The 14,664-nt window shown below is 38.6% G+C and overlaps 1 protein-coding gene across 2 annotated transcripts in view; it reads right to left on the bottom strand.

Moving 5' to 3' along the window:
- Positions 1-14,664, bottom strand: part of LOC134740489 (dual specificity tyrosine-phosphorylation-regulated kinase 2) — a 116,710-nt gene that overhangs the window by 29,918 nt on the left and 72,128 nt on the right. For both annotated transcript variants that reach the window (XM_063672982.1, XM_063672981.1), the window contains exons 5-9: positions 13,371-13,498; positions 12,697-12,835; positions 11,690-11,861; positions 9,665-9,808; positions 8,777-8,906 (exon numbers count right to left, since the gene is read on the bottom strand). In XM_063672982.1, coding sequence (XP_063529052.1) covers positions 8,777-8,906; positions 9,665-9,808; positions 11,690-11,861; positions 12,697-12,835; positions 13,371-13,498 — 713 coding nt within the window. The remainder of the gene's footprint in view (positions 1-8,776; positions 8,907-9,664; positions 9,809-11,689; positions 11,862-12,696; positions 12,836-13,370; positions 13,499-14,664) is intronic.

Below are 14,664 nucleotides of genomic sequence, written 5' to 3'. Positions count from 1 at the left end.
GCGATGTCGACATTGCCAGCACTGAGAACTTTCTGCCAACTCGTTTCGGACACTAATTTATACATTAGCTCAAAATTACTCTTAGTAAAGTTCCAGTCCCGACACATATCCACATTGCTAGGATCTAGACGCTCTGCAGTCGGTCGATGCGCACAGCTACCGGGCACCGAAATTTCCAATGGAGGATGGTACGTATCAGATCTCGGGACCAACCCCTCGCCCGCCATCTTTGAGACCGTAGCACTAGTGATGCGCTCCGACACCAACACGACATCTAGCTTACTTCCATGTACATTCGTCACTTTATTCATCTCATTCAGACCGCAAACAGATAAGAGATAACCATAATAACCAAGGACACTCTGGGAAGTATACACCGGGTTCAAATTCAAGTCGCCAAGCACAAGCACTACACCTGCAAGAGTGTCAATCACCAACTCCACTTTTTCAAACCACCGCATATAGGTTTCCTCTGAGGCACTTGGAGGAATGTACACGACGCATACGTAAAACACTACTTCACCCACCACAAATGTGACCCATAAGTCCTCGCCGTTCGGCGTCTCTAGATCCGCACGACGCCGGAGCTCGATGCCAGGGCGCGCCGCGAGGAGCACGCCGCCGCCGCGCGCGCCTGTAGCGCGGTCCCGACGCAGCACGCTCCACTCGCCGCACACCAACTCAGCATCGTTTACGGCATCGGTAAGCCAAGACTCCGTTACCGCGATGACGTCACAATCAAGAGCTAGCAGGTTTTGCCTGAAGTAGTGAAGTCTCGTGTTCAGGCCCCTGACATTTTGGTATACTATGTCTAACATCGATACTATTTCCGTCTTGGGACTTGGGCTTTTCCTGGTATGTGTCGTTTCTCTGCTGTCCTCGAAAAAACCATGGCTTCACCCGAGCATTCTTGGGCCAAATATCTGCGGATAAACATTTGTCATATAGCTCGCACGGGATGCCGATTTTGTATGACCTGTAAGACCCCTTCGGTTTGAGTTCAAGGACTGTGCAAGCTCTTTCGGGAAATATTGTTTCCAAATATGCACGTATTTCGTCGGCGCCTGACATTATAAAAATTAATTTAATGAGGGCAACGAAAGACCTGCCTATTGAGAAGAAAACCCACAGTTTATACTGGTACCAACTGCAATTGAACTTGGACTTTCCTTTTTATCTTAAATTGAATTTTAGTGGAGTAAGAATAAATGGAGAATAAAGATAATGAATGGCAGCGCGTCGTTCATGATCGATTTCGAGACTGAACGAAACGTCGCAGTGAACCCGACAGCAGAAAGCGAGATAAGCTTGGCTCCGGCCGCCAATCTCAATTTGCTACAATTATGTAGGTAGTGTGCGCCTTTTTTATAAATCCGCTCTTATATTTAGCAGGAAGATAGAGTACGCGAGTCATCTAAAGCCTAAAGGCGCATCAGAGTGAAAAAGCTACCCTCTAATAACGCTAAAAAGGCCTACTCCAGAGCACACATGTTGTTCGACATGATGCCAACGGCCGCTTTCTATCACCGCACCGCTCGCCATCGGCAGGGTGTTCATCCGCACACCCTAGCATCTAAATGGTCGCGTACTGTGCGGTTTAAGAGGAATTTCCTCCCGCGTACGCTTCGGCTGTGGAATTCCCGAGGTTTTCCCGAGGGGCTACAGTATGGGGTTCTTCAAAAAAGGAGTGTACAGGTTTTTAAAGGGTCGGCAACGCGCGTGTAATATCTCTGGTGTTGCAGGCGTCCATAGGCTACGGTAACTGCTTACCATCAGGCGGGCCGTATGCTTGATTGCCACCGACGTGGTATAAAAAAAAACAACAGTCTCTGTGGTCGAAATCGGTCAGGAAAATCATTATCATCAAAATGTAATTTTAACTTTTGTAATGTCTATAGGAAAGACGACCGTTTTCCGGACCGTTTTCGAACGGACTGTATGTAGTCTATCGCGTCTGCACATTATACTTTTGCCTGTCGCGCCGGCAGATCGTTTTATGTAACGTAGATGCGCGGGAGTGCGTGCCGAGGAGATGTGACCGATTACGGGTTTTCACATTCCGAACGACTTCGTCTTGCCGACTCCCGTACACAGTTAATTTAATATTTATGAGCCTTATTGCAATGCGGTAAGGTCTTTATTATAGAAACAATGTAGCTATGTTTATTTGCTTGTAGTGCGGTGCCGTGGAAACAAACTTGTCACTGTCAAACGGTGACGGCAAGTAGATAATGGTTTTGACAATGATTAACAGTGACAGTCCATAAGAGGCCGTAGTCGATTTTGAAGCAAAAATGTAAAATTGATAGATTTAGTCGTTGAAATTATACACGTTTTGTTACGTAATATCTAAATAACAAGTATTGATTTCTATTAGCACGTCTTCTCATCTTGCCTTTTAATAATGAGGTCGCGAGCGTGCGTCACCGGTAATGCATGAAGAGAAGGGGCAGTTTTTAAAAATTCATCAAAAAATCATGGTGGCAAATTATACAAATTGATGTATAAGTATAGTTTCAGCAAATGTTGTAGATTGTTTAAGTATCAAAATTACGTTGAAATTAAGTCGTTTTTCAGAGAAATTGTCACTTGTTTTGAAGTAATTTCTGGAGAAAATTGATTTCGTCTAACTTTCATTTACACTACTTCAAAGTCATAATAATAAAAATGTAGTCTGATAAACGTCAAGTACAGGATATGTGTAATACAAAATTACCATGTTTAGCAGTCCAAACTTTACGAAATTTACAAATAAGAGCGACAAAATCAGTGCTTTACGCGCGTTTACCTAAACGTCCATCAGAAAAGCAAACAATACTAATTTAGTGAGTCTGTTTTCAAAAAACTGATCTGATAAAAGGTAAGATAAGAAGACGTGCTAATAGAAACCAGTACTTGTTATTTCAGTTAGGTAACAAAAGGTGTAAAATTTCACGGACTAAATCTACCAATTTTACATTTTTGCGACTAAAATCGACACCGGCCCCTTAAGTTTGATTAGAATAGATTCCATTTTACTAATTTGGTGCAAAAATCATCAATAACTCAGTAACTAATGAAATTCAGACAAATAAATGCCTTTACCAAAATTTAAATCCAAAACTTCCAGCTTAATAGGCAGGGTCACTATCGATTGGGCTAGAAGGCCGTTAAATGGTATGATTTTTTAGGGTTCCGTACCCAAAGGGTAAAAACGGTACCCTATTACTAAGACTCCACTGTCTGTCTGTCATCAAGCTGTATCTCATGAACCGTGATAGCTAGGCAGTTGAAATTTTCACAGATAATGTATTTCTGTTGCCGCTATAACAACAAATACTAAAAAGTACGGAAACCTCGGTTGGCGAGTGACTCGCACTTGTCCGGTATTTTTTTGTCACCTTAATGACTTCTCTACGAAAGTAGTCCGAGTAGTCGAGGGCAGAATTAAAACTTAGAAAAGGGGGATTTTCAGAAGTGTACAGGTTTTTAAAGAGTCGGCAACGCGCATGTAATATCTCTGGTGTTGCAGGCGTCCATAGGCTACGGTGACTGCTTACCATCAGGCAATGCGTGTTTGTTTGCCACCGACGTGGTTTAAAAAAAAGATTTCAGAACCTTTCAGATATAAAAGTGTGTCGTAGGACTTTATTTTAGATGTCTTAACTGTAACCTTATTCAAAACATAATCGCGTGCAAAGTTTATATTACCTACTTACTTAATGATCCGTTTCCGAGCGATCATCATTGTATCGATGCAAACCCCGATGTGCCGCGCTTGACATGTCCGGTTCCTACTTGCGTTCACAGACAATAACTGATTATCCATACCAAGAATCCTATAAAAAGTTTGGACCGATGTTGATGTATGTTTACATACATCCGCTCCCAGAACCATACTGTTCTACCTTAGGAATGGCCAGGGGGCGTCACAAGCCTTCAGGAAATTGTCATATACTTGGAAATTTCGGTCCATGCCACCGTGATAGGATGGCCGAGCGGTTCAGGCATCTGTCCGGTAAACAAAGGAGTCAAAGGACGCTGGTTCGATTCCGGCTCTGGACACTGAAGGCCGCGGTCATTTTTCCTTCGTATATGACATTTATTTAAGCTTTGTAACCTACCGTCAGCTGACGCTGACGTGCACCGACCGTTTTTGGCCGTACACCGTGACGAAGCCGACAAAAAGGTGTGAACTGCCAGCGAAAGTTTTGTTTTTATTGCCACGTTCACGGCAAATTTACTATCACGACCTTTCATGCTACTTACTGTCAAACAAGAGCCACGCCAAACAACACTTTAACACCTTGGAATAGAGTAACAATTAGCGCGTGTTACATTTTCAAAAACGCAGACTATATTTTGTTAGGTTAATTTTATAAACAATATTAAGATGACGGTTGCTTTTCTTTTTTTCAATCTATTTTAGTTTTTATCCCTTTGAATTAAGACATAGGTTCGTTTTTCAGAATGGTAAGTAGTTGATGGTAATTGTCACGCATAAAATGTGCGTATGTCAACATCATTCTAGTGAGTTATGAGAATTAGTTTTTGGTCTACATTTTATAGCGATATATGCGTATTCTAATGACCTAACTAAAATAAAACCTATTGTTTCCTTTATAATATTTATAAGGACAAACTTCAACACAATTTAGTGCTAGTGCTATTTACTTAAGCTAAATAAAGTTTAAAAAAATGTTACCTAACGAACCAATTTTTTTTCTTTGCACACAGAATCTGCTCCTTTTTAAAATCGATTGATAAAGAAAATGCCTCATGGCATTTTAGTTCGCCTTTTGTACAGTCAGTTGCATAGAAAATTGACCCACCTGAGGTATTTACTTATATTACCAGATATTCGCTGATAATTTATAAATTTATGTTAAACGAGAAGGAAGATTTTGAATGTCTCTCTAATTAAGTAGATAAATTAATTACTGAAATTTGCCGAAGTTGTCCAATAAGCCAATAACCAATTTCTATTCTACTTCTGTACGTTAACTTAATTATACTATTACAAAGTATACTACCAATTGCAAGTTACGTATCATACAGAGCCGGATTTAAAAGGAACATCACTACATAGTATCAAAGATAGATATAACTCCGTAATAGATGGATACAGTCTAAGGAAAAAACGTGCCTCGAAAATCAAGAAAATTTGATTCTCGTTCAGAGGGCGCTACTAGTTTTGGCCTACAGTCGTATAGATGGCGTTGACGGTTTCGTTTGTTATTTAACAATTTTAACGCATATCATTGAAAGAACATGGGTCAAAATCATCAAAATAATTAATGCAAATAAAAAAAAATCATTTATCTATATTTAAATACATTTTATCGTATTTTTTCAAATCTTCAATTTTAGTTTTAAACTGTGTCGACAGATGGCAGTGAATTTACTGGGGTTACAAAATTTACTATGACAGTACCGCTCTAGTATAAGTTACTCTATGATAGTATAAAACAAAGTCGCTTCCTGTTGTCTAGATGGATGTTTTTCAAAGGACTGTCTCATTTCAAACATAGACAAAGAGAATCATACAACAAAGTCAAAGTCAAAGTCAATATAATCTTTATTCAAATAGGCCTAGCAACAAGCACTTTTAAATTGTCAAGTTTTAAATATTACCTTAATCTAAATATCAGAGCAATTTATTGATGCAGTTATTATTATTCTTAAAAACATTGAAAACAACCTTTGTCTTACACTAGTGTTAGCACCCAAAAGAAAAGGATGAGTAGGTACCTATAGTTCTTTTTGTTCTTATTTACTGACAATTTGGTTTGGCCAACTATATATATTTTTTCTTTTATTAGGTATCTTAATATTCAAAGCTGCGGGCGGCGTATATTTATTGATAAAGGTAAACTTTCAGTGATATGTGTCAGTTATATGGCTCGTTTTTCGAAGTCAAAAATGTGCCTATTAAAAGTTTCGTCTTAGTCATACATTTATTCAAAAAAAAAAACAATACAGGTATTGTGTTTGAAAAATGCCTTAAAACTAAAATTATAATTATTAAAAACTTAGTAAGATGTAAAGATCATAATATAATAAGCCTAAATCTTAAATATTATCACAAATTTCATTTCGTCTATACAATGTATAGACGAAATCATTTCGTCTCGTCTGTATAGACGAAATGAAATTTTTGTCATATTATATTATGCCATATTAAAATATGTCATATTATATTCCGCGCTGCAAATCCGTCTCTGCATTAACCAGTACAAAATAAACGCAGATCCAGCCAATACAATTTCCTGTCTCTTCTTTAATAAGTTTGATTTCTATTTTATATAACGAGCATTTACACACAACTTAGAAAGTACTCTAAACACGTTCGTTAAGGCTATTCGGGGCCTGGAGTTTATTGGGTCTAACCAATTAATAGGTGTAATAATAACAAGTAATTGGGCAGGCCATTGCCATTTTATTAGGCAGGCGTCTCGTTTTATATCCCAATATCCCATAGCCCATCCATCAAATACTCCATCATCCATCACTCATCGCCATCGCTTTCACCCAATACCCTGTTCATTTTAGATTTCATCAACCCTCAATTGTCCTTACATCCTGGCGGGTGCTGCCTCTGCGTGCGTTCCATGACACTGGCAAGGGCAGCATCCGCTCGGTGTACCCTTTACATTTCATTAAAGTGTCAAAAGGGCCTCTACTTCGGCTCCGCGCACGACTCCTAAATGTCCGGAACACCATTGTTCCGTGATGGGTAAAGACGTACAAGTGAACCATTAATATAATATTTTATGACAAGCGGTATATTTGCTTGACATTTTTACGACTGACAGTTTACCCAGTAAGAATTGTAATTTTCCATTCACAACTTTAAAATTACCTGTTATAACCTTTTATGGAAATCAGAATACGCCACTTAGACGCCTTATGGCGTTACTCATAAACGCGTTACTGGCCTAAATTAGCTATGAATCGTTTGTCTTTATCTGTCATTTTGACTTGTATTTGTAAGAAAAAGATAAAACATAATTTAACTAAATCAGGCCCGTAAAATTTTATGAATAAGGGAGTAAGACTTTACATATCTTACAGCATCTACGCATCTTTACAGTAATGCGTATAAAAAGCAGCCGTTTCAATCTTAGCGTACTTTGCGGCCACCTGTGTGGCGTCCATTTAAAGCAAGCCAGCAAAGTTCACATTACGTAACCGTTACATAATGTAACCCTTTGACCGCCAGCCTACGGCTACGTACGTTAGTGATTAGTCGATCGCAGGCTAAAAGTGGTCAATGGGTTAGGTTTTGTAACAATTTGCTAAGGAATTATTTCTCTCAATAAAATTCATAGTCAACATAATGTAAAACTAAAAAGATCAGAAATCCTGAACTTGCCCTGTATAAAATCTAAATGGAATCTTACCTGTTTTTGAGAGTGTCTTGATTTTTTATTTATTATCGAATTATGAGATATAAGAATTATAAAAATGAAATTCAAGGTACTTAGTAAGTATGCATATCCACGAACAAGTCGGAAATTCGGAATAAAGGTAAACAAAATAAATTCACTATAGACCCAACACTAATTATGACCTAATATTTATTTAGCTCCTCAGATAAACCTGGTTTATAGATGATGTTAGTCAAAGGGTTAACATTTAAAAAATACAAATACTCCTTTAAATGGGAACTAAGTCGTTACATAACAGCAATAACAGAACGATGCGACATCTGGCGAACGCAATATGACATTACATGCTCCAGATATTACCGATATGACGCGTGCGCGAAATGGTTTAAGTTTACTGCCAAACATGTTTTGAATTATTCCCGGTTAGTTTCACTAGACTTATACCTGCGTCGAAATATCGGGAGCTCGAAAACAATACAAAAGGTAATCACGGTCCATATCCCGGTCAATATAAGTCAAGTGATAGTCTTAAACCAACTTCATCATCATCATCATCATGTCAGCCGATAGACGTCCACTGCTGGACATAGGCCTCCCCCAAGGCTCGCCACTCCGACTGATCCTGTGCCGCTCGCATCCACCGAATTCCCGCGACCTTCACCAGGTCGTAGCTCCACCTCGTTGGAGGCCTACCGGCAGTTCGTCTTCCGGTACGCGGACGCCACTCCAGAACCTTCCGGCCCCACCGGCCATCAGTTCTGCGAGCAATGTGCCCCGCCCACTGCCACTTAAGGCTTGCATTTCTGCGAGATATGTCGGTGACCCTAGTTCTACTGCGGATATCATCATTTCTGATTCTATCACGCAGAGAAACCCCGAGCATAGATTAAACCAACTTATCTTACATTAATTTTACAAGAATAAATATAGTATTGTGTTATTTTGTGTGTATGTCAAATCATGAAAGCTAGATTAGAACTACTAGAGACTAACTAGTTCTTGTGTAAATTTGCTAGAAAAGCAATTATACCTCATTATATTAACGCGGAAGTAATAAATAAACAAAACTAGTTAAAATTAAGATTATCGTAATCGTATTGTGGCTCATTAAACTCATTAATGTTAGCTGCAGACTTAATAGAAATATCGTCTTTATTTCAATTTCTATAAGATTCAAAGTCAAAACCACTTAAATAATGTCATCTTATGTTAATGCCGTTACATAATGGGTAATTTTGCGACTATTGGCAACCGATAGTTTTATCTAATTAACCTACTTCGGTATAATTTGCAAACAATGACAATAGCTTCTGGTTATATTTACGACAAAAAAGTATGAGATTAGTTTTGTATACGAAGTCTTAATTCAATTTAAAGTCGACGAGTAGAAAAGTGTAAGTACTCACTCAAGGCACCGATGCAGAAAGTGTAAGAAGGCCGGGTCGTCCGTCCTCACCGCGGCCGCCAGCGTGCGCGAGCCGGGCCGCCGCTTACGCCCCTTAGAGTTCGTCACCGAGCGCGGCGCGCCTTTAGAGTCTGTAACAATATACACGGTGACTGGGTTAGAAAGGGCTTATATGCGTATGTCATATTTCTTTTTAAAATAAAAACAAAATAAAATTAAAACAAAAATAAAATTCATTTATTTCAAGCTGCAAGGCTCATAATCAGTTTTTACACATGTCATAAGAAATAATAAAAAATAAATATAAAATTAAAATTGAAATTGAGAAAATTGGTACCTATTAAAAAAACAATAAAAATTCAATGCATACACTAAGTCCATATCCTATCCCTATATTTTTGGTTCTCGTTGAGGTATCTCAAGCCGGTAAAGTTGGCAATGGAAACTTTTTTTCAAATAAAATGGGCTTACGAGTAAAAGCTAATTGCTTTGGATGTCGCCTCAGGTTTTGTTTAGTAACTAATATTCGTTCTTATAATAACATGATATGCGGCAACTAAGTCAGGAACAGTCGTCTCCTAGTATTATGTAAGAGTAGGCTGAGTAGGTCTGGTGGTGATGGGTTCAGAAGTTCCATGATGCAAGCCAGCTGCACCCCCCAACAGGGGGTAGACTCACCAAATAATAGTACAGACCTACTGGCCTGGAGGTGTGGGGTCCAGGAGTTCCATGATGCAGGCCAGCTGTGTCCCTCCTCCCTTCTGGGAACAGGTAGCCTATGTAGTACTCACCCAAGAACAGTCGTTTCCTGGTGGCCCAGGAGTTTCATGATGCAGGCCAGTTGTGTCCCTATTCCTTACTGGGAACAGATAGCCTGTATAGTACTCACCAAAGAACAGTCGTTTCCTGGTGGCGTGAATGAGTAGGTCTGGAGGTGGAGGGCCCAGGAGTTCCATGATGCAGGCAAGCTGCTCCGCCTCATTCTCTCCAGGGAATAGGGGATAGCCAGTATGCAGCTCCGCTAAGATGCAGCCTGGAATGATATTAATGGTTTTAAGTCCTTGTGGCATTAAAATCCGCCTCAATTGGGTAAGCTTCGATAGCTCAGTTGGTCTAGCGGTGGCCCGATGTCTCACAGGCCAATTCGATCTGGAAACAGTTCGAATAAGTAACTAAAGCTCGAATTGGCCTGTCAGATGCGTCAGTTAAAATCGCTCGACACGTAGTGTTTTTTTTACTTCATTTATTTCAAAGATATGTACATAACCTATTTATTAGATAATCAGAAATGATTAAATAAACTGCAGTGATTATTTTTTCATTACTCATTATTTAGAATTATTGAAAATAATACCCTATTTGTATCCGCCCATCTCACGATCTATATTGAATTTATTGACTCTAGAGATAATAGAGGAGCGATAAAACATCCATACCTATTAGAATGTCTGTTCGGCAGTAATTGCTCAACAGATGTCCATTTATGTAAGCACCAGTTGTTTATCTAGAATCTAGACACCAGATGTAGTGCCTATGTCTCTGCTGTGAAACGAGTTAGCACACTCTAAATAGCTATTTTGTCATTAACTTACGTAAATATCGTACTACGGCTGTGCGAGTTGATTTTAATCAAAAGCGAGGTTTAGACTAGCAAGAACTTGCATGCAATTTACGTTACATTGCCGACTACTAAGGTAAACTGCGTTCAAAAGTTTGATCAGATACCGCAATGTAACGTAAATTGCATGCAAGTTCTTGCTAGTCTAAACTTCGCTAAAGATTAATTAATTGTATAAGATGAGTCTAAGACAAATTCGTGTTGGAATTCGATTTAATAATTAGGTAATAATTACAAATGACTTGACAATTTAATAAAAATAAACCGTAACATAATAATAAGGCCCACCATAAATAAATCTTCTCGAGGGTTAGAGCCGGCGTGACTTTATTTGACGTTCATAGGCGCATTGTAATAATTATGCCTACTTGAATAATAAAATATATTTATCTTTAATTTGAACCTTGTTATATAGTAAATTGGGCTGGATTTCGTTTGTTTGAGTAGACAATGAAATGAAGTAGCATTTGGTTATTGAAAGGTTCTAATTTAATTGAAACGAAGTGAATTTTAATATACATTAGGCCAAATGCGCAAGGCCTTACGAGGTTAAATAAAATTAAAATTAATAAAATAAACTTAAATAATTGAAATAAGTATTAACACTAATAATTCGTTCTGGAACCGTAAACCATTGGTTTTTTCGTTTGTCTATTTTTGATTTTTGGTTGCGCCATAGGTACCATCAGCCGTAAAAGTGCGTGGCGACTTTATCAATGAACCTATTCATAATTTCTCCATGTAATTTCGCAGCTCACTGTAGGTACAGTTTGACTGTTAAACTCAGGGCTCAGGGGTACGATTTTTTATACTTTATACCTACTTATCTCTTCTATCAATAAATATTTAGTAACACAGATAACAGATAAGATGTCTCGTATCATATTATAGGAAGCAAAGGATCCCGCCGCCTTTCTCTCAGCTTTCTACGAATTCGGTTGCGTAAGCGACTGGTTGACATTACGGACAGCATCACGTATTGGTTCGTCATTTTATACGAAGTCAATGGATGACATTCCATCACACATGAGCTTCTTTTACCGTAATTACTACGACGTAAAAAGAATGCCGGTTGCATTAATAGCTTGCAACTAAACATATACAATTTTAAATAGATAGGGCCAAATAGTACCTATGACGATTACGTTGTATGTAAGTTCATATTTTTTTGTTGTTTGTATACCTATATATATATTTATTTATTTTTCACTGTAAAGTGCGTTGGTGAAGCTTCCCACCACCAACTTTGCACATAGCCAATAACAACTTAAAAATCGGTAAATACTTGAAACTTACCCATGCTCCACATATCAATAGCCGCGCCGTACTGTAACCCTAGTATCACTTCGGGGCTGCGATAGAACCGCGACTGTATGTACGTGTACACGCGCGCATGCGTATAACACGAGCTGCCGAAGTCTATCACTTTGATGGACGAGCTGCCTCGCGCTTTTAGAAGGATGTTTTCCTGGAAAATACAAAGTTTGGCATTTATAAATAAATAAATAATTATTATAAGGACATTCTTTCACAAATAGTATACAAACATATGGTATTTAAAGGTCTTATTAAAGGAACCGCATGCGCTAAAGTCTGTTACCTACTTAGTGGCCTAAATCGAAAACTTAAACCTGAAATTCTGCCCCTACCTACAGTTTATTTTACACATGCATTCATGTTAAATGTGTAGAATTCTCCATATAAAGTCGCTAATTTTTATTGGTTACGAGTAAATTTGCGTAACATTAGGGATTTGTAAGTGACTAATTGAACGTTCTAATCGCGACAGAAATACGGTAACCACACGACAGTAAAGCTATTTATCAAGGATATACTTAGACAGAGATATCGTCCGCATCACCGCTGCAGACGTTGCACTGCAATAGCAACACTGCTGCAGTCACCATCCGAATGTAACCTTAAGTTTTCTTACAGCTAAGATCTTGGGCATCAAATAGTTCTCTTTCACTTCTTAGTTCACATAAATACCGGTTAATACCCCCGACGAAAAAACTAAAAAGAGGGGTGTGTTGACGCCTCTGCAGAGAGACAGCTGTAACGTAGCTTTCCAACAGATGGACCGATTTCGAAGCATTTTTTACGTGTAAGCAAGTTTCCATGCGATGGTTCTTGTTTGATAGAAATCGATCCAGCAGTTTGAAGTGTCAGCTCTTCTCTAAAATGAAGTAAGGCATTTTTGGCATCCAAGTGGATTGATCGGATGGTAGGGGATTTTTAATATTTTTAATTTTAATAGTTATTTATTTCGTTTTTAAGCAATTACTGTTGTGCAGAATTTTTACCGGTTTCAGATCGCAATGTATGATGTTCTCCGCTTCCAGCAGCCTTAAACACCTCAGCAACGAACTCGCGAACCGTCGGATCAGGCTCAAGCTGAAGCCTTGGTAGTTGTTCTTCTTTATCAGCTCGTACAGGTTGATGCTGCAACCAGAAAAAATCATTAAATACCGTGAAACTGAAACGTCACCTAACGGAAAATCAGCGCTGGACAAGAGGGCAGTAGGTACCATGCTCTATTAAGGTTCATTTGGTGGTTTTACAGTTACCTATCATCTGTTTGTCTTTCTTCTGTGTTGTATTATGGTGTCACAAATAAATAAATTAGAATTGAAATTGAAAATGTCCTTATTTGACCTGGACGGTAAACTAACTTCTATATAGGATATTAATGCGAGATTTTGTTTACTAAGTGCCCATTTTGCTTTACATAAATATTTTACGTAGCGTAGGCATGGCGACATTTAGCGTTAAGAAAGAAAAGAAAGGCATCGCACATTCTTAATGGGTTATTAGATAGCTTGATTACTTATAAGACGGTCGACGGAAACTTACTGCTGAGAGGGAAAGGTATAGGTTAATTAGTTATTTCCCTGTCGCTCTTAGCAGCAAGATAGTTGAAAGTGTCCGGTGATCCATTTTGTCAACCATTCTTCTCCTAAAAATCTGCAACACTTACCTCATCAGCTCAAAACTGATGCACAAGTGGTTCCTAAAGTAGAAGTAGTCCAGCATGTGTATGACGTTGTGCGCCTGGTCCTTGTCTTTCAACCTCAAGTGGTCCAGCACCCTCACTTCCACTAGGGCCTGAAACAACATAGAGATGATTTTGTAAGTCAGCGGTAGAAGGGAGACCAATAATAAATCAGTTTTGGTGGAGTCTTGTACCTTACGTATATTATAGCATGATATGTCTGAAGGTAAAATAATGTCACTGTCTATTTATAGGCATTACCATTTACTTTATAGATAGTTAGGTATAACTGCAGTAAATAAATCAAGAGTTTGCAACCTTCTGGTTTCAACATCATGGGTTTCATCTTACTGAGGGATAAACATAAGTAGCGGCATAAGAGATGCGCGAACAGGAACTAAAGTCGTTGTCGTCGTAATAACCGTCCGGGCTTAGCATGGTAGCGTGACAAGGCCGTGATAGGGCGAAATCGTGATAGTTATCCACATCTGACAGCGGTAGATGACAGAATGACAGCGGTAGATGACAGAATGACAGCGTTAGACGACAGAATGACAGCGGTAGACGACAGAATGACAGCGGTAGATGACAGAATGACAGCGGTAGATGACAGAATGACAGCGGTAGATGACAGGAGCTTGACAGACGACAATTTGCATAACATAGTCGTTGCCGTCGTTGATAATTTGACACATTGTCCCATTTTGACAGTTCAACTTCGTTAATTCTATCTACGTGCTTCTTAGGTGACGATAAGCCTTGTCGTGAAAGCAAAATTATTGAATAAACCACTTTTAAGGTATAAATTACGGGTAAATATCAGTTTTTCTATGATATTGAGTTATTAGTTACAATGTTCCGCTGTATATATATATTGTCAATTTTTTCTTTGCAGGAAAGTCAAATTTTATTATTCCTACTCGCGGATGCTGTTAAAGAAAAAGAGCGTCTAAAAATCTCGTGCATAGCTTTATCAAGACACTCTTACAACCCGTCTGATATGCCAGACGAAGAATTTCGGGCATTTCGCATATTTACAGTTATGTGCCGAACTTAACGCCGAGCCTCAAAAGTCAAAACGGTGATGGATTACTAAAACACCTAAAGGTAAAGCTATAAAATTGCAGTGTTTCTCGTAAAGTTTACATGTCTGTCAAACAAACCTCTCGATAACAATGCTCCTAAACTCTTAAATACTACCTCACATTATAAATGTAAAAGTTAGTATGATAAGATATCTGTTGCACAATCTCTTACTTATGCTATTAACCTAGGTTAG

This window comes from Cydia strobilella, chromosome 4, assembly GCF_947568885.1.
Source record: "Cydia strobilella chromosome 4, ilCydStro3.1, whole genome shotgun sequence".
Lineage (NCBI taxonomy): Eukaryota > Metazoa > Arthropoda > Insecta > Lepidoptera > Tortricidae > Cydia > Cydia strobilella.
This window is presented reverse-complemented; position numbering and strand designations above follow the sequence as displayed.